The sequence below is a fragment of the Phoenix dactylifera genome, chromosome 14 (genome assembly GCF_051530095.1).
Source record: "Phoenix dactylifera cultivar Ajwa chromosome 14, Ajwa_hap1_PhDact_Kaust_v1.1, whole genome shotgun sequence".
Lineage (NCBI taxonomy): Eukaryota > Viridiplantae > Streptophyta > Magnoliopsida > Arecales > Arecaceae > Phoenix > Phoenix dactylifera.
This window is the reverse complement of record NC_143203.1, coordinates 27,399,465-27,419,081: the sequence shown is the minus strand read 5'-3', so window position 1 is coordinate 27,419,081 and position 19,617 is coordinate 27,399,465. Positions and strand designations below refer to the sequence as shown.

General features: G+C 41.5%; 2 protein-coding genes across 10 annotated transcripts; both read left to right on the top strand.

The window, feature by feature from the left end:
- The first annotated feature begins 2,712 nt into the window (after positions 1–2,712).
- Positions 2,713–11,029, top strand: LOC103697311 (Major facilitator superfamily protein). Of its 9 annotated transcripts, none has more exons than XR_005514399.2 (15): positions 2,713–3,016; positions 3,116–3,219; positions 3,308–3,386; positions 3,551–3,610; positions 3,708–3,774; positions 3,863–3,987; positions 5,240–5,341; positions 5,464–5,841; positions 6,026–6,073; positions 6,181–6,243; positions 7,035–7,115; positions 7,350–7,448; positions 7,688–7,825; positions 9,019–9,092; positions 10,763–11,029. XR_005514399.2 is itself a non-coding variant. In XM_008779153.4 (15 exons), exons 1-14 carry the CDS (start codon positions 2,801–2,803, stop codon positions 9,066–9,068), a joined length of 1,695 nt encoding a protein of 564 aa, XP_008777375.1. In that variant the 5' UTR covers positions 2,713–2,800; the 3' UTR covers positions 9,069–9,092; positions 10,770–11,029. The 9 variants fall into 9 exon arrangements, 6 of the variants coding, with proteins under 6 accessions (XP_008777375.1, XP_008777383.1, XP_088567271.1 ...); XR_005514397.2 differs by having other exon boundaries at positions 7,688–7,897; positions 8,934–9,092; XR_005514400.2 differs by having other exon boundaries at positions 10,770–10,907.
- Positions 11,030–15,546: 4,517 nt separating this feature from the next.
- Positions 15,547–18,263, top strand: LOC103697303 (L-type lectin-domain containing receptor kinase S.4-like). Its single transcript, XM_008779144.6, has one exon. It carries the CDS (start codon positions 15,827–15,829, stop codon positions 17,939–17,941), a length of 2,115 nt encoding a protein of 704 aa, XP_008777366.3. The 5' UTR covers positions 15,547–15,826; the 3' UTR covers positions 17,942–18,263.
- The last annotated feature ends 1,354 nt before the right edge of the window (positions 18,264–19,617 follow it).

Below are 19,617 nucleotides of genomic sequence, written 5' to 3'. Positions count from 1 at the left end.
GAAGAGGAAATCCGAGGTAATTTGTTGGGAGCTTTGTCCTGCATCTGAAGAGAAGAGCATAATTTCTGATTTCTGCTGCTGGAATGCCAATTCCGAACATGGAGCTTTTTCTGAAATTAACTTTTAAGGCCTGTCAGCAATTCATATGAGTAGATAATGAACTTTAGGTTGGATGCATGAACCTTGTTTGCATTACTCAATAGGAGGGTGTCATCAGCGTATTGGATGCAAATTAAAAGGTGATAATGCGTCTCCTTACGTGAGACCTCTCCTGGCAAGTATCCAATTTGTTGGCCGACCATTAATGATGGGTTCAAGTTTGCTGGCTGTGAGAAGGCTTTTGATCCATGAGCACCATTTGCGTCTGAAACACCTGACTTGGAGAAGGGAAAAGAGGAAAGGCCATTCAACTCTATCAAATAATGCCTCTTCGAAATCCGATTGCAAGATTAAACCTTTCTGTTTTAATTTAGAGCATTTAGAGATTGCTTCCATTGTTGTGAGATAGCCATCAGTTATTTGTCTGTTTCTGATGAAGGCTGATCGAGAGTCCAGGATTAGCGAATTCATGTGCTTGGAAAGTCTCTGAAGATTTCGATCACCCCATTGATTAAACTAATCGGTCTGAAGTCCCTAGCTTGCAGACTGACTTCTTTCTTTGGAATTAGTATAATGCGAGAGTAGTTCAATCTGGAAATGTCTCTACGATTGGAGTGTATATCATTGAACGGTCTACGGAGGTACTCTTTAAGGAGTTCCCAAGAGTGTTGATAAAAAGAGAGAGTAAAACCTTGGGAGCGGGGGTCTTTTTCCTTTGAGAGATTGAATACTGCGATTTCTAGACTTTGATATATCTAATCAAACAAATTCGCTTCTTGAGACTGAGTTAATGCTGGATGGCTTTGGGTACTCCATTGGCATAAAGGCTTCTTGACTTCCCTAAAAAATGATTAAATGAAAAGATGCATGCTACTTTACATTAATGGATAGTGATATCTTAAACAACTTAAGACGACTAAAAATTAATTTTGAAATCAAAGCATGTTGTGGAAGACTTATCTTTCACCATGTGTTCATTCTTGTTTGGCAAGTATTCTTTAATTTGCCCTCACCTAATTACAAAAACGATTTCATCCTTATATGGCGCCTTGCATGACTACATGCACTAATCTACCCCCTCTGTACTACTAATTTTATTATTGGATAGCATTCTGACCCCGCCCACATGGATGCAGACATGCACACGTGAACCATGCATGGATTCATCAACTATTACCTCTCTCAGAGAATAAATTTGAGGTTTGGCAGATTGGCTGCAAACCAAGGTGAGGTCCAACTATTAGCTCCCTGATTCCATGCATGTAAAGAGTCTTTATCTTCTCCTTTATGTTTTATTGCTCGTGTGTTTTTTTTTTCTTTCAAATTCTTTATAAATAGTTTCTGTAAACTCCCTTTTTCTAATAAAGACCGGGTGGATTGATCTCCCTCTTCACAAAAAAAAAATATCTTCTCCTTGATGGGCCTTTCTGGCCTAAATGGATGGATTGCTCCAGAAGCACCCTTTCTTTGAATTCAATAGGCCCGTGCAAGGGACGTGATGGCATTCTGGGTGCGACTTGTGGTGTTGGAGAATGACTTACTTCTTGGAAGGTTACAAGGTTTTCTGGCTTGAGCTGAGAGAGAACGGTAGGAAACTAGGAGCTACGTACAGTAAGCCTGGACATTGACATTTTTGTCATTGGGATATGCATGTATTTAATTGTTTCACGAACTTGAGACCAGCTCAAAGTAGTATAGAAAATTATAGTATGGTCATGCAGCTATACATGATTATTAGAGTATTGCAAGCAAACAGGTTTCTTCGCCCATCTTTTGTTAGAGGTTTGATTGTCGAACTTGGGGCGTCGTTTGATGTTTTCTCGAGTCTCCAGTAATTGTCTACCATTTTTATTAAATGATTGGTTGCAAATATTTCCTTTTGTGAGTTTATTGTATGATTTTTCTCTATTTACATTATAGTTGCATTACCTTTTTTTTTCCTCTTTGGAGGACATTTGCACGATTATTCTAAAAATTGCTAAAGGCATTATTATGCGAAGGTAACCATGTCTTTCATCATATAGAGATCTTAGGTTTGGTATTTTTTTTGGAGATACATGGGAATTTGCAAATGCAACCCTTGGCTTCATCAATAAGGTAAAAAGAAAGGGTGACCCTGCTAATAATGTTTTAATATTTGCTTGTATTCGAATCAAAATGACTAGAGTTCCAAGCGCTTTGAGATCCATGCTAAGAATGGTTTAATATTTGCTTGTATTTCAATCAAAATGACTAGAGTTCTGAGCGTCTAGAGTTGATCATAAGTCAGATTTGGACACAAAATATGTCAAATTCTAATGGGCCCAACTCAAAGCCTGACTACAAATGAACATTGTTTAGGTGCATAATTTGCTGTAATTCCACCTTTCTTCACCCATCCATATCCTCATATAAGCAAAAGCAGTTTACCTATCAAGCAATAGATACATTATACCGTTATCTACTTTATTAAACTTGTGCAACCAAGTCAAAAAAGGATTCACATTTTGTTTGCACGAGTTCAGAGTCCACCGTTGGATCATTCGCTGTTTTTTTGGAAATTTGTGCAGATAGGTGGACAAGGAAGCTTAAAGCGCTTTTAGATCTGTGCCGTGGGTGATTAGGCTTCTCCTTATCGGGAGGTCGCCTTTCCAGTAATAAAAAAAAGCAAGCGAGGTTTTCGCTTTTATTTTCTTGCTGCAATTAAGAAGCGAGGAATCGAATGGCGAGGGTTTTGGCCCTTTCTTCCTCCGCGTCGTCGCTCCTATCTCGACCGGAACCCGCCAAAACCCACCACCACCAACTCCTCCTCCACGGCGATTTCGGCGGCCGCCGCCGTCACCACCGCCGCCCTAATTCGCCGCCGTCTCCGCCCGTCAAGAAGACGAAACCCTTCGGATTGACCCAGATACCTCTCCTCTCCGCACCCAGATTCGGGGTATATCCATCGACGCCATCCGTTTATCCCTTCGCCATTTCTTCTCCTGCTTCAGATGGATTTCTTGATCCCTTTATTTTGAACCGTCTGGAGGAGTAGGTTCGTGCCCAAACGCAAGGGGACTACGCCCCAGCTCCTTCCGGCGATGCAGCGGATTCGGATGGCGCCGAGGAGGCCTTCACCTGGACTTCCGTCATTCTCCCGTGAGCGTCGCGGCTTTTCTTGTTGTCTCTTTGAACTTCCTATGCTGTTGAACGACTAAAAAGAGTTGCTTTGGTTTCAAATTGGTAGGTTTTTGTTTCCGGCATTGGGGGGCCTCCTGTTTGGTTACGACATTGGAGCTACCTCTGGAGCTTCCATCTCTCTGCAAGTAAGACGAAAATGTGTCGAATCACTGATTTACCGTTAATTCCTCGTTCAAAAGCTTTTTCTCTGCGAAAAGATTGACTATGTGAATTTGCTAAGGTTCTTTTATCAGGGATTCCAACGTCAGTGTTTATGTAGCATTTTCTTATAGTGTCGATTTCTCCGTAGTCTGCAGAGCTTAGTGGGACTACCTGGTTCAATCTCTCAGCTGTACAGCTCGGGCTTGTGGTAATGTGTTGGGCTACTTTTTTAAATTGTCGGGGTTAGATTGCATGGACTTCCCAATTTCTTGAAAATTTTAATGGATGGGCTGCGTTGGGTTCAGGTCAGCGGCTCCCTCTATGGGGCTCTTGCTGGCTCCATTATCGCATACCCGATTGCAGATATTCTTGGTAATTATTTCCTTGGTACATACCCTATTTTTTAACCTTCTGTTAACTCAGTAGTTCTGTACTTACTCCTTGGAATTTTTTGGTGTAGGAAGAAGAAGAGAACTGATCACAGCAGCTGCGCTGTATGTGGTTGGTGGCTTGATCACTGGATATGCACCTGACCTTCTTGTTCTTATTATAGGTCGACTTCTTTATGGCATTGGTATAGGTCTGGTGAGTAAAGCCGGCTTGATGCTTCTTATTATGCCTCTCATTTTTTGTTGAAATACTTATGCAGGAAAAATATGAAAAAGATCATAATGAACATGTAAATTTATCTCAATTATCCTTCCTATAAAGATTAATAAGTGACAAAAGGCAGAAAAGATAGAACATGTACATGTTTGGCTTCCTAAAGAGCAAAATCTAAGACATTTTAGTCAGTCTTGATAACCCAGAGCCTTTAGTCCAAAAAGAATCATAAGAAACAAAGGACAGTATATTCACAAATTAATTTAAGTGAGCAAAAGTCATCTAGAGATTCTTGGCTTCATTTCTTTTTGAACTTCCCATCATAGTGTTATGAACCAAAAGTGCTAGTTCCTAGTGCTCTTGTATAATTGATTTTTTCCCAAAGCAATCAATCAATCTTAAACAACCAAGCTGGGGATAAGGCCAGAAACCAACTTAAGCTCGATGTGATCCAACAAAGTAGAAACTGTGGCACTGTCCCAAATCAAGTGTCACTATACATACATGTACTCTACTGTCTTGTAGAATTTGTAAATATCCCAACAAGACCGCTATCCAAACACGAAGCCCTTGTTTTGAGTGGCATCATGGTGTTCTTCACCTTCATTGATCTGGTAAAATGATATTTTCTATCAGCTACCATATTTGAAGCGCATGTAGTCAAAAGCATTTTGAAGTGGTTCTCAGCTTCAATTTTTTTATCTGACGTTGTCATCAACAGTTTTGTTAGTCTAGAATGAGAAGCAAATGTGTCACTTCTACATCCATGTCAGAGTTTGTAGAGAGCAACATCTAAGTCCACCAGCAATACTTTGAACCTACTGCCTATCCCAAACCTTTTTGGCATGTAAAGGATATCTTAGATGATACTTTGCTTAATCTATGTGTAGTCTCATGTAATCCAAAATTCGAGAAATGTGGATAACTTTCAGCAATCATCAAGTTGTACATGCATTATTTTGGACTAATTTTCGAATGCATTTGGAAGAAAATTACTACTAGTATGACTTTCAGATGAGTTTGTAATTCTATATCCACACTCATTATCCTTCCCCAAGTGAAAATTAACATTATATCACGACTATAATAATTGAAGTTGAGGAAATGTTATTTTGCTTATTGTTTAGCTCGCCCTATGCAGTAATACTCAAATTACTTAACATTTTATGATCTTTTCTTTGAGAGCCTGAATTTGTATGAGCTTGTATGACTGGTCGTGATGCCCCTATCACAGGCTATGCACGGTGGCCCTCTCTATATTGCTGAAACCTGTCCTTCACAGATACGTGGAACATTGATCTCTCTAAAGGAGCTCTTCATTGTTCTTGGGATATTGGTATTATTTCTATATTTCGAGATTTATAGCAACTCAACCCCCCCCCCCCCCCAAGCGGGGAAAAAAAACATTGAATATCTAAATATTTTTGTTAGCTAAGTGACCATTGAATTTATATGCAGTTGGGTTACCTTGTGGGGAGTGTTGAGATTAGTGCTGTTGGAGGATGGCGTTACATGTATGGTTTTAGTGCCCCAATTGCAGTTTTAATGGGGATAGGCATGTGGTCTTTGCCACCATCTCCAAGGTGGCTACTTCTCAGGGCAGTTCAAGGTAAAGGATCCTTGGAGGAATATAGAGAGAAGGCTATCCATGCCTTAGGAAAACTAAGGGGTCGTCCAGCTGGTGATGAGGTATCTGAGGGACAAATAGATGACACTCTGATCTCCCTGAAGGCTGCTATTGCTGAACAAGAACAAGAAGCCAGTTTCTGGGAGATGTTCGAAGGAGCAAGTTTGAAGGCCTTCATAATTGGGGGAGGATTGGTCCTTTTTCAACAGGTGTTTCTTTATTGACCTCATACATCAGATACATTTTTTAGTTCTTTTTTTAGCCTGAGATCTTTTTAGTACTTAAGATCTTACTTCAATATATTGCTCTGAATTTGTATCAATTGGATAATAAATTTGAATTTACAGATATGATAAAATTCCTGTTGCTAAGTGAATTAGAAATATTTGGCAGATTACAGGGCAACCAAGTGTTTTATACTATGCGGCTTCCATTCTTCAGGTATTTAATTGAACAAGAACTTTTGTGTTGTTGAAAGCAAAAAAGGCTTTTGTAATTACTGTTAATTTGATTCTGTTGTTAACCATCATTACTGGATCTTTTTGCAGAGTGCTGGATTTTCAGCTGCTTCTGATGCTGCTAGGGTTTCAGTTGTGATTGGGATCTTTAAGGTTTGATAGTTTTGTCCTTCTCATTTAGGCCTCATGTTTGTCCTATTCATACTTTGACTAGCTTAATGATGTGATCCTGTGTTCGAATTACAGGGTTTGCAGATTCCATTTGATAACTGCTCTTCCTTTTACTTAGGATCATTGGGCTGATGATTCATTAGCACTTTCAGTTTATAAATCTTCCAGGGTGTGGGAAAAAAATAACCACATCAAATATATTTAGATCACACACAAATCTGCAAAACAGAATGAAGACTAGATGTGATCTATGCTACCCTCTCCCTTCGTTTTACCCCAAACTATCAACATTTGATTCTCAGAACTGGGTATGGCACATGGGTATGGTTCAGCAAGGGAAGGAAAAGAAAGAACAAAAGATTAGAAGGATCTGATACTTCTAATTTTAGTAATCCTTTGAGCTCTTTATTCGTTCCATTCTCTGAAATGAATTGACATGGGGTTCATATTCTGCCTCTTTAACAGTTTCAGTATGAGTAGTTCTCTTAACTTTATCTTTTTATTAGTTGTGAAAGAGTTCCCTTGTTGTTTGTGTGCATTTATGGCATGAAGTTTGTTGATTGTTTTGGGCAAAAGAGGCTTGTTGGTTGTTCTATCACGGCTACATGACATATCATTCTTACATTATCATGCTCATAGATGATGTTTCTGCTAGTAGGGGCTCTATTCTTTGTTCATTTTGTTTTTTATGGTCCTTACACAATGCTTAAGATGTAAAGAACTAGCGTTTGCATTGCTTATGAAATAATAGATTATGTGCTCTCTTCCTGCAGCTGCTGATGACTGGGATAGCTGTTTTAAAAGTTGATAACCTTGGGAGGCGTCCTTTATTGATAGGAGGTGTTAGCGGAATCGTACGTATTTGTTATTCCTCCGTGATTTTCTACTTTGTTAACCGTTCAATATCATTTTTGTACTTCTCTAATGATATTGGATGATGAGAAATGTTATACCTGCTATTTTTAGGAATACTAATCATGCCCCACGTTGTCCTAACATATGTGCACCAGAAACTATGTCAAGTAATAATTCAAATTGCCCAAGAAAAAAAGAACATGATTTAATTCTTTAATTTCTGAGTGGTGTAGGTGCTTTCGTTGTTCCTCCTTGCTGCTTACTACAAATTTCTTGGAGGCTTCCCTCTGGTTGCTGTAGGTGCTTTACTTCTCTATGTTGGTTCTTACCAGGTAAAATATTATGCACAGTATTATAATAGTGTATGATTGCTAATTTAATTCATACATGATTGCTTTCAAAATGCAGTCAGAGGATGGGATATCTCAGTTACCATAGCGATGTATCTTCCAGTCTATTTATACCATGCATATAAGTCATGTTTCAGGATAAACTATATAAGTGCAATCCTTTGTAGAGTTAACTTTATTGTTGTTTGACTGAATATGCTACATTTGTATATGATTTCTAGGTATCTTTTGGTCCAATTAGTTGGCTGGTGGTCTCAGAGATCTTCCCTCTTCGTACAAGAGGACGTGGAATCAGTCTTGCAGTTCTTACCAACTTTGGCTCTAATGCATTTGTAACGTTTGCCTTTTCACCATTGAAGGTATTGATACGAGGAAAATTCTTTTCATAAGGGCCAGGATAGCCAGCTTATAACATATAAACCAGTAGCCAGGTGACTTAAGTGAAGTTTAATAATCCTGAACATTTCACATTTTAGTGATGCATCTGTTAAGACCGAGACTGTCTGTTGTAAATTATTTATTTGATTTTTAGGATCATAAGACTCTGTAATGCGATATCTGATTAGATGGTTGATGCTATTCATAAGACATTTTCATATGGATTATTGTTGATGCAAGCAAACCTTCCATTATCTGTTTTCATTTGTTTATATTAGCTACAAGTAGAGATGATTTCATGTTTAACCGAAGCTTCTTACAGTATCAACTAAAATATATGTTGCATGGAGACTCATATACCGGTATTGGCATCTTTCAGATAATGGATTTGGGTCATAATCTTGTAAAGAAACCTGAATTTGACAATATCAGTTTTTTTCTTAATTCTTAGCACTAGTTTCAGGTTAAAATGAGTTAGTAGCTCTCCTACTTCAGCCAAATTAGCCAATCATTCAAGTTTTGGGTGGAAATTTGCAGTTTATGCCATCTTTTACATGCGAGAAAGAAATGCAGCTCAACTTTTCTATCTGATGTTCTTGTGCATGTTGTGTATAGGAGTAGCTAATGAAATGCTATCACAAATCAGAATGTTTTTATGCAAAGTGAGAGTATTTTGCTTTTGTGTATGTGTTGCATGGGAGTGACTATTGCCCTGCTATTTGCTAAAGGTATGAGATTCTGAAATAATACTATTTTTTTCATCCATACTTCATGAATTAGTAATGCCGAAAGGTTACAGCATTTGTATTGTCTGGGAAAATAGCCAGTTAACAGTAATCATCTCTGGAATTTATTTCTGCTTTCATACTGTTTGGTGGTACTAGATGATTGCTTGTGACCTATAAGTTCACTCCTCATATGCGACTGTATGTTTCTTTGGTCATTGCCTTTTTCACGAGATATTAACATACAAGTGCTGTATCACTTTGCAATGTCAAAATAAAAGAATGAAGATGCACTGATATATGTTGTTTGTTTTGCCTTCTCTTTGACTGGGATTATCCTGTGTCTTTGCATCTTATTATGCAGGAACTTCTCGGACCCGATAATCTTTTTCTCATATTTGGAGCTGTTGCATTGCTGTCACTTTTATTTGTACTCTTTTATGTTCCAGAGACAAAAGGCTTGAGTTTGGAGGAAATTGAAGCCAAAATATTGAAATAAAGGCCTGCATCTTGCCTTTTTCATGTGAGTTGCTTCTAGTTAATCAGTAGTATAAGTTGTATGCTAGTCATGCATTGTGAGTCATATTTCTGTTATTGATTTGCCAAAATAACTAGTTTATATGCCTATTTTTGTTGCTACGCATAAAATCACCTAACATAAGTTTGTTGTTAATAATCTTTTGGTTTAGCCTCCTCATGAAAATTTCTCTTAATTTTGTCGATTTATTATACCAAAGATTGGAGAGAGACAAATACATCTATTAGAAATAGAACTACATCGATAGAGTGAAAATGTGCTTTTGGTTTTTATGTGGCTAGGAGTTGAATTTGTGAGAAATGTGTGTATAAGGTAAGACATTATTGGGTTACTTTAGGAATATGTGGTAGATAAATAATTTAGATAGCATAGGCATCTGTGGTGAGTAAACGAGATCAAATTGATGAATGAGTTCATTGGTGGTCTTCTTTGCAATTATTAGTCATGGAGTCTCTCATTTTATCAGCATAGGTAGTGCTCCATCTTGATAGAGTTAATTCCAGACGTCAACTGTGGATTGAACTGTCAGGTCTGATATGCTTGCTCTTGAAACTGCAAAACCTTCTAGTTGGAAATGAGGATAACAAGCTGATACTCCGTGGTTTACATGCCTAGGGGGGGTTTTTAAATAGCACTAGACTCTGGAAGCTCAGGTGCTAGTAAAAAGGCCAAAGCTGTAGCACTACTCCTTTTCTTGATGGATTTCCTTTTCTTTGAGGTTCCACGAGCTTTAATATTGCTGTTCAGTCCCTTTCGATGTGACAGCTTTGATTCAGTCTAAGCATCAGTATAAGCAGCACGAATATAAACTAAATCTCTGTCGAAGGAGCTATTTGGTTGCTCGGGCCCCAAATCTACTCATACCTGCCAAAATTTAGCCATGATTTTGCTAGGCCTCTTTGGGCTGTATGTTTAAAATAGTTACCTAAACTGTTAAGTTCGGTATAAAAATAGATCCACTTCCGATATGTCCAGTATGATAATGATTCTTTTCTGTGTTTGGCTTTTCCATCCATTATGTGCTTGAACTGCATAAACTCGAGCAATATTTTGGAGGTTTTTTAAACAACTTTATGGCTGGTAAGTGTAATACTAGATTTACTTTTTCAATACTAATCCTAAAATTATAGGACTATCCCTTGCCACATGGCTGAGCATGAACCATTGAACAAATGTTTCTTGTCTCATTGGCCAGGCTTCTCTTGTATGGGGCCTCTTTGTCTCACTACCTAGACTTCTATATGAAGATTCTGCAGTCAATGTCATGCCTTTAATAATTTGGTTATATCTAGTGCTGCGACAATGTATTGGGTGCAGTGTTTTATACTTGCTCATGCAGAGTTTGGTCCACCTTGCAATTATGAGAAAGGATTGGTTTAGCTTGACCTGATGACGGATGGATACCGCTTCAACTGTAATAAATGGGCATAGAAGCATTTTGTTTGGCAGAGTCCCCAGATCTGGGGCTTTAGACTGACATTTGGCTGTGGTGATTGCTATAGTACTTTTCTGCTGCTTAAACTATTCTAATTTGCTGGATCCTTCGGTTCTGACTTTTGGAGATCCATGCTGCATTTTGTATTTGCCAGAATGATAGCAGGCTGTGCTGTCAAGTGAACCATTTTCTAACTTTTCCATATTTTGAATTCAATCAGTTCACAGATATGGTTCCTCCCTTCTGTTAAGTGGAGATGAAGGCTGTCAATTGGGAACTGGTGCTGCGGGGAAATATGTGCAAGATAGTAGTGGGAGTGGCTGAACAAGATCAGAGTTGGTGGGAGAATCGGAAGATGAACAAATTGACGATACAAATGCTTCTATGAACTTGTATAATAATTTATCGACTTTTAAGGAGTATATTGAGTCAGAAATTACACGTATTTGCCCTCAAATTTTTTATAATTAAGAAGTATGTTTTTATACGCCTGTATGAATTTTCACATACTTTTTCTATTTAAATTCTAACGTTCTTAGGATTCAAATCTGTTCAAATCTAATCACAAGTACTACAATGAGCTCATGGTGAATCTCAGTGAGCTCATACTGCAGTGTCTCTTAGTCCATATGGATCATGCACCGGGTTTGCTCTGATATTATATGTAACAACTTAGAATTTCATTCAAAAAGGCTAGTCGGAAGGTATTATTTGGATTTTTTGATCTTATATAAGTATTGAAGATCTATTCGTTGAATAATCAATATGGGATTAAGTACACATCTGTGCGAATTCTTACACCAAGTATGTAAAGAACCACGGTGTTAGGTGTTGTATCCATTGTGCTAAGGTATCATCCAAGCTTAATGTGATGATCTAAGCTTAACGTACAAAAGCCAATTCAGATTGAAAAGGTATATACAATTTTATTCACCTTTGTGAAATATAACACCCAAGGGCTAAAGAGCAAATAAAACGGAACAACTGGTGTTGAAGATATTTAAAAGCACCAAAAGCAAACAAAAGGTCCTACCTCCCGGAACAGTATCTTTGAATTTGGACCCAACGTATTGGGCCTCCATGTTCCTCCACGCGTCACTTAGGGAAACCTCCATCTCCTTCCCCCCATGATCGCTACCCAGTTTGGGATCCCATCTTTCAGCATCCTAGAACCCGTTGTATCAGGCCTGGCACGTCCATTGATGCCTCACAAACCACAAGCAACATCCAGCAGGAAAGCGCTGAAGGATTGCACATCAGAGCTTGTTGTTGCGCTGTCGATAAGCTATCCCAATCATGGATTATGACTGCATAGTGTAGCATTATAGATTAGGGGATTGGCATGGGATAGCTTTTCTTTATTTTATCTATATATATATATATATAAAGAGATAAATATAAGAATTATGATGAGAATGCTGCAACCAAGTTTGAAACCAGAATCTCTTTCAACTGGAGAAAGGTGCCTTCTGTTGCTGCCAAAATCCGAGGCTTGAAGAGACCAGATAAGCTTGGAGATGAAGAGATGAGTTGGTGAGAGTGGTCGGCGATGGTTGTGCTAAGAAGAAAAAGTTGATGCTAATTGGCCAATCTGAAAACAAGAAAGAAAGTCCGGACTAAAGAATTGTCAAAGTTTGTCCAGTGGAAAACTCTTCGATATCCAAGTTAGGCTGGAATTTTGGAAAAATAGCGTAGATTTGAGAAAGTCCTAAAAAGAACAAGAGAGACGGTGAGAGCATATGAGAGAGCGTATCTATAGATCCCTCGAATGCCATTTATATTGGGTGTGGGTCAGCATCTGTTACCGAATAAGGCAGATATGCATCTTAACTACTCGATAATCACCCATGTGTTATACACGTCACGGGCTTAACTGCGTGCAATCGTTGGCTAAGCTATAACTGTCGTCCATTGAAGAAAATTTAAATAACTTTATAGCTCTTTTAATTGAGACAATATAGCAAGTTGTAATTGACCAGTTCGATGATATCAGCAAAGGTCGAATCCGAGACATACCACCTAGTAATGATTTTTTCAACAAAAGTAGGATGCCAAGTAGTTGATTTAATATTATATTATAGTTGTTTTAACAATGTTTTAGAACCCACAAGTGGGTCAACCCCAGATCGTTTTTTCAAGTTGGATCACCTACCAATCTGTATTTTTTATTTGATAAATTTGAATTTATTGTATCTGTCTATTGTAAATACATCCGCAAGAACTAGAAAATAACAAATGTAGCAACTCAGAAGAAATATCTAAAGTACTAGTGCACTCCGTATAATAAGCCACATTTATCGCTATTCAGTCTACAACACTATATCACCTCGTAAGCCAGCAAATTAGCCTTCAATTCTTTGATAATTCTGTTTCAGAGGATGAGAACTGATATATGAAGATGGTAAGTCAGATAGCCATCTAAACTGGTCACGGTGGACAATCTCATCACCTAAAAACTCAAGATAGCTTAAATTTTTAATATATTTTATATCAAGAAAAAAAATCTTAAATTCAATTAGTACAAAAGCTTTAATATTTCAATAACTAAAATTTGACATGACAAATAAATTAGTTATCAATTCTATTATATTCTTTTGAAACTTTTAATTTTACATTCAAATATTTTTAAGATATTCATGCTACAATTTTGCATTATATAACTCTATTTAAAAAAAATTGATTAAAATTGTATAATTAACTGAAATAAGATTAAATAGTACGAAACGAACCCTTAAAATTATATAATTTGCCAAACGGTCTAAAGTGATTGGTGCGCTGTTGGGAGTGCCCTGCCGACGTGTTTCCGTTGACCAGAAGCAGAGCTATTGGCCCCGCTGTTCTGACCTTTAATCCCACGCGGCATCTGCCGCCAGAAATACATGTAATGCATGTCGCCTTCATATGGACCACCGTGGACCACTTCTCTCCTGTCTTACCTTTCGAGCTCGGCGGTCGGATGGCCAAAATTTTCTCTTCGATTTGCTATCTCAGCCTTTGATCAGTCCTGTATTCACCGAGCTCGCATCTTGGCGTTGATCCGGGCAGTCCAAGAATTCTGATGCCTATGCAAGCCCATCGGATCGAGAGAGGCCCCGCACCGACTGCAGCCCCACGCCGATCCACCCCCTTGAATGGAAAGAGATCCTTCGCAAATAATAATGGATGGACTTGATTGATTGATGTATTTCATAATTTTTTTTGTATGAATATTTTTCTAAGCATGTATGAATACTCTTTCAAAATAACTATTTGAATACATACTTTCGTAAAACACTTACTATTTTATTATTATTTTTTTTTATTTTTTACATATATATTTACGCTTGTTACTATCGTTAAAAAATTAACGATTTTAAATTAAAATAATTAAAATATTTTTAATGAATAGATGTATAAAAAAATATTTATAAGATCGTGATGAAGAAAAAAAAAAATAATTTTAAAATTTTATTTAATTTTTAATTAAAATAAATATAATTTTTATTAATGATGTTAGAAGAAATATTATATTAGGAGTATTTATTGAAAAGAAATATTTTATGAGAATAAAAAATAAATATAATTTTTTAAAAAAATATTTATATAAATTTAAATGGTTAAAAGGGTACTAAAAAAAAATCTAAAAGAAATATCCAGAAGGGAATCCACCGCAGTCCCTCAGTAGTGACTACCGTGCAGCTGCGGGAGAAGGAACGCATTTGTGGCACGTAACCGACCACATCAACTTTTGGTACTTTACTCATCCGGGCCCCACACACGTTCGTCCACTACTCTGCAATATTTGACCCCCAGCAGTAGCGGCACTGAATCCAAACTGGCATCCGCCTGGTCAGTTACGCTTTTCTTCATTTGCCCAAAATGCCCTCCAGGTCTGTGGTGCAACCATCCAACTTGAGGGTGGAAGGCTAAAAGCATCATTTAAGATAACAACAGAAGCACGCCGTTCTCACCCAGCCACCCGAGCCCACCGGATCACCAAGCACGGATAAGGCTCGGATGAGATTTCAATATATTCATATTTATATATATTTTATTTGATAAGTATAGGCATGGATATGGATGTTCATTAGATAAAAATATATTTATCGAAGTTGATCTTGAAAAAATTTGAAGGTAAGAGCTCTCCAAATGATATACACCGTCTGTGGCGTTATAAAAGCATATATAGAGCCCTACATGTCCCGAGCTATCGATAGTCTGTTCGACGGATCAGCATGGGTAATCTCTGTAGCTTGCACTCGGATCCTCTCCACGACAAATTTTGGTGTAAGATTGCTTTCTCCAAACATCCAGACATTCCTGACTAGCCAAATATGATAAGCAATATATGTTGCCCTGATAGCCACATATTGGATCGGAGGTGTGGCAACCTACCGTTTAAGTGCCTAAGTGAAGGAGATAGACTGGCACTGTGCATCCGACGAGATATTAACAAGTCTCCATACATTCATGGCTCGATCAAACTGAAACAAAATGTGGTCTACAGACTCCTCTATCTCACTCTGAGGGCAGTGTGGTTGGATGCTCAGTTCTCTCCTCATCGATGGCCGACTCCAAACCACCTTTCAAAGAAATAGGGACCAAACCTCCAGATCCAGTCCTATCTCAATCGGATATAGATACGAATGTTAGCCGAATAAAAAAATTATATTTATATTTATTTAAAAAATAAATATGGATACAAATTGGATATAGGTGTATGAACGTAAATATAAATTAGATAATTAAATCTTATGGTCACAATAAATAAAATTAATAGTATATTAATATAATTATATATATATATATATTAAATAACACTATAAATAGAATAGTGTATTTGGGTAATATTAATTTTTTTTCTGAATATGTATATTCGATCCACTTTATCTCTGGCACTAAGATTATCAACCGTGCCATTTGCCTAAACCGGCCGACCGCCGTTTCAATGGGAAAGGGACGTCCGAAAAGTGGGCCCGATGACGATTGGTTAAACTCACCTCAGTTCTTGCAATCTTCACCGCTGACTTTCTGAACTAACCCAGCTCTCAAGAATCGGCATCTCCACTAACAGGGAGTATCCATATCAGAGTGCCTACTCCCACTCGCCTCGCTTTCTTCTTCCCCAAGTCGACCGCATTCTAGTCCTTGACAAATAAAACCCTCGAAAAGGCGCTTAAAGACCCTTGGAATCTCCAAGAAATCTCTCCGTCTCGAAGCCATAGTTTACCTCCTTCTCTTCCTCTCTGTCTCGAAGCAAGAGCTAGCTCTTCTGCAACTCCTTTCTTCCTCTCCTTTGTGTCTAATGTCTGAAAATCCCATCTTTTTCTTAGTTTTCCTCGCTTTCTTCCTCTCCGCCGCCTCTCAGCAGGACGAGTTCGTCTACACCGGCTTCGGAGGCGGCGGAGCAGCCAGTGGCGGCCGCAGTAATGTAAGCCTAATTGGGGTGGCGGAGATCGAAAACAACGGGATCCTACGGTTGACGAATGATACGAGCCGCCTCATCGGTCGTGCCTTCTATCCCTCCGCCCTCCAGTTCAGGAACGCCACCACCGGCGACGCCTTCTCCTTCTCCGCCGCCTTCGCCTTCGCCATCGTCCCCGAATACCCGACGCTCGGCGGCCATGGCCTAGCCTTCGTCATTTCTCCAACGAAGGAGCTGAAGGGGGCTCTCCCTAGCCAGTATTTAGGCCTCATGAACGCCACCGACGTCGGGAACTTCTCCAACCACCTCTTCGCCGTGGAGTTCGACACCGTCCAGGACTTCGAGTTCGGCGACATCAACGACAACCACATCGGAATCGACATCGACAGCATGACCTCTAACGCCTCCGTCTCTGCCGCCTACCACGCCGGCGATGGCAACAAGATCGCCCTCAATCTCAAAAGCGGTGGCACGGTCCAGGCGTGGGTCGACTACGACGGCGTGGCGAAGGTGATCAATGTCACTGTTGCTCCCTTCTCTTCGAAACCCGCAGTCCCCATTTTGTCGTTCCCGGTGGATCTCTCCCCGATTCTCCACGACCGGATGTTCGTCGGCTTCTCGGCCTCCACCGGACTGCTGGCGAGCTCCCATTACCTTCTTGGCTGGAGTTTTAAGATGAACGGGGTCGCCCAATCCCTGGACCTCGCTTCTCTCCCTTCCCTCCCCCAGCCCAAGAAGAAAGATACCGTTTTTATCATCGCCGTCTCCGCCACCGCCGTCGTCGTCCTCATCGCCGCGGTCGTCGGAGCCGCCTACCTCTTCTACAAGATAAAGAACGCCGACGTGATCGAGCCCTGGGAACTGGAAATCGGCCCCCACCGCTTCTCCTACAAGGAATTGAAGCGCGCCACCAAGGGGTTCCGGGACCGGGAACTCCTCGGCTCCGGCGGCTTCGGCAAGGTCTACAAGGGGACTCTCCCGGGATCCCGAACCGAGGTCGCCGTGAAGCGAGTCTCCCACGAGTCGAGGCAGGGGATCCGGGAATTCGTGGCGGAGATCGCCAGCATCGGGCGGCTCCGCCACAGGAATCTGGTCCAGCTCCTGGGTTGGTGCCGCCGGCGAGCCGACCTCCTCCTAGTCTACGACTACATGCCCAATGGGAGCTTGGACAACTTCCTATTTTCCGACGAATTAAAGCCGGCGGGGGCCGTGCTATCGTGGGCGCAGCGGTTCCGGATCCTCCGAGGCGTCGCCTCCGCGCTGCTCTACCTCCACGAGGAATGGGAGCACGTGGTGATCCACCGCGACGTGAAGGCGAGCAACGTCCTCCTCGACGGCGACCTCAACGGCCGGCTCGGCGACTTCGGGCTGGCCAAGCTCTACGAGCACGGGACCAACCCGAGCACCACCCGGGTGGTGGGCACCCTGGGCTACCTCGCCCCCGAGCTCACCCGGACCGGCAAGGCCACCACCAGCTGCGACGTGTTCGCCTTCGGCGCCCTTGTCCTCGAGGTGGTCTGCGGCCGCCGCCCCATCGAGCCCAAGGCGCCGCCGGAGGAGCTCGTACTGGTAGAATGGGTGTGGGAGCGCTGGAGTTCCGGGCGGTGGGCTGACGTGGTGGACTCGCGGCTTGAGGGCGTCTACGACAAGGAGGAAGTGGCGGTGGCGATCAAGGTGGGGATCTGGTGCTCCCACCCGGCGTCTTCGGCGCGGCCGACGATGAGGGAGGTGGTGCGGTACCTTGACGGCGGCGACGTGGCGGAGGTGCCGGACGTGCCGAGCCCGCCTCCGGCGGACAGCGGCCACGAGGGAAAGGGCGGTCACGAGGGATTCGACGACTTCGTGCACTCGTACCCATCGTCGTCGTTCGAGAAGGGGTCCGGCGGCTCGGCGATCGCCTTCGGGGGCGAGGAGTCCGGCCCGGTGGGGCCCAACGGGGCGGTGGCGTCCCTGGCCTACTCCCCACTTTCGGTTCTCTCACGTGGGAGCGTGTGATCCGGTAGGGAGCATGTGATACTTGCTTAAATTATGGTCCAGTGACCAGTGTGCTAAAGTCCTTATAAATCATACTTAGCACGAGGGACCATGCGATACTTCTGCTTGGTGGATGGATCAGTTCGGATAGGCCATCGGTGTTGCAAATAAATCTGAACACTTCTGGGGGGGTAAATGGGGAGTTTTATTTATTTTTTTTAATGTACCGTACATGGAACTAGGAAGGCTTTTTATGGAGGCTGGTGGGGGGACTGTAGAGTGTTGTTAAAATAGGGGTATTGTGAATCTGTGATGATGCAAGCAAGGACGTGTTGGAAAGTTATCTTTTTCTTCTTCGGTTGATTTTTTTTTTTAATTGGTTAATTTATTTATTGTATGAACAAAAGTGCCAATCATTTTTTTTTCTATTTTTATCTTAGAACATGGCTTTCTAGTCTTTCGTAGATGACTTTTAGTTAACCAACATATTATATTAACATTTTTTATAGTTATGTTATTCTTATTTTTTTTATTTTTTTTTGACTTGGCTGCGCTACCTTCTCTGGCATCATGTTCTGAAAATAATTCGATAATATAAATAAGTACTCCAATATTTTGATTCACTATATAGGAAGCCATTAAGTTTGTTGTTTTGTTAGCCTTCTTGAAAAAAATGCTTTGGAGCAAATGAAATGATGATGCTAGTTTTAATCCTTCAAATATCTATCAACAATAGATGATTAAGCCGTTGCGTCATTTATTCAATATTTCTAATTACTTCCCTAGGAATTGTAGTATTTGCCAAACGATAGACCGGCAAAGCACTCAATACTAACATCACCTTCCCTCTAGCCTCTCCTTGCCGCCGCTGCCCTCCTCCTCCCCTCCGGCTCCTGCTCATCTTGCCATATCAGCTCAAGACGACCGGCTTATACTGCTGTTGGGGGAAAAACCCCAAGTCATACATCCACGGAGGCGCTCAGCCAAAGAGCGCCGACCGGAAAGCTGCTCGATCAGAGAGTGCCGACCAGAGAGCTGCTCGGCCGAAGAGCGCCAGCCGGAAAGTTGCTCGGCCAAAGAGTGCCGAACGGAGAGCTGCTCGGCCAAAGATCGCCGACCAGAAAGCTGCTCGGCCAAAGGATGCCGACCAGGAAGGCGCTCGACTAGAAGGCGCCGACCAGAGTGCGCGCCAAGAGGTGCCCAACCAAAATAAGCTGCTCGGTTAGAAAGTGCCGACCAAAGACAGCGCCGAGGCGCTCTGCTAGAAGGTGCTCGCCTAAAGGGCGCCGACCAGGAGTACTCAAAGCAGCCCCGCCACAGGGCGCCCCATTGGGCGATCAGCTCGGCTCGGCACCCTTGCCGAGCCGATGCCTTAACCAAATGTTCAACCTCCGCCTAAAGTCCAAGGGACTTGACAACTCCTACGGCTTGCGACCTGCCACTATCTCCAAGCCATCAAGGCATAAGATCTCCTCAGGCGTTCGGCACGACCTGCCATTAATGCATGAGACTCCCTCAAGTCTCCGATGCACTCAGGCATTTAATGAACACGGCCCAAGACGATCTCCGGATCACTGAACCATCAGAACGTATGGCTCTCCCTGACCGCCGGTTCATTCGGTAATAAATGCACTTACCATCCACGGACCCCAGGCCCACCACAGCCGGCGGTTCAACCACTCCAACAGGTCCGATCG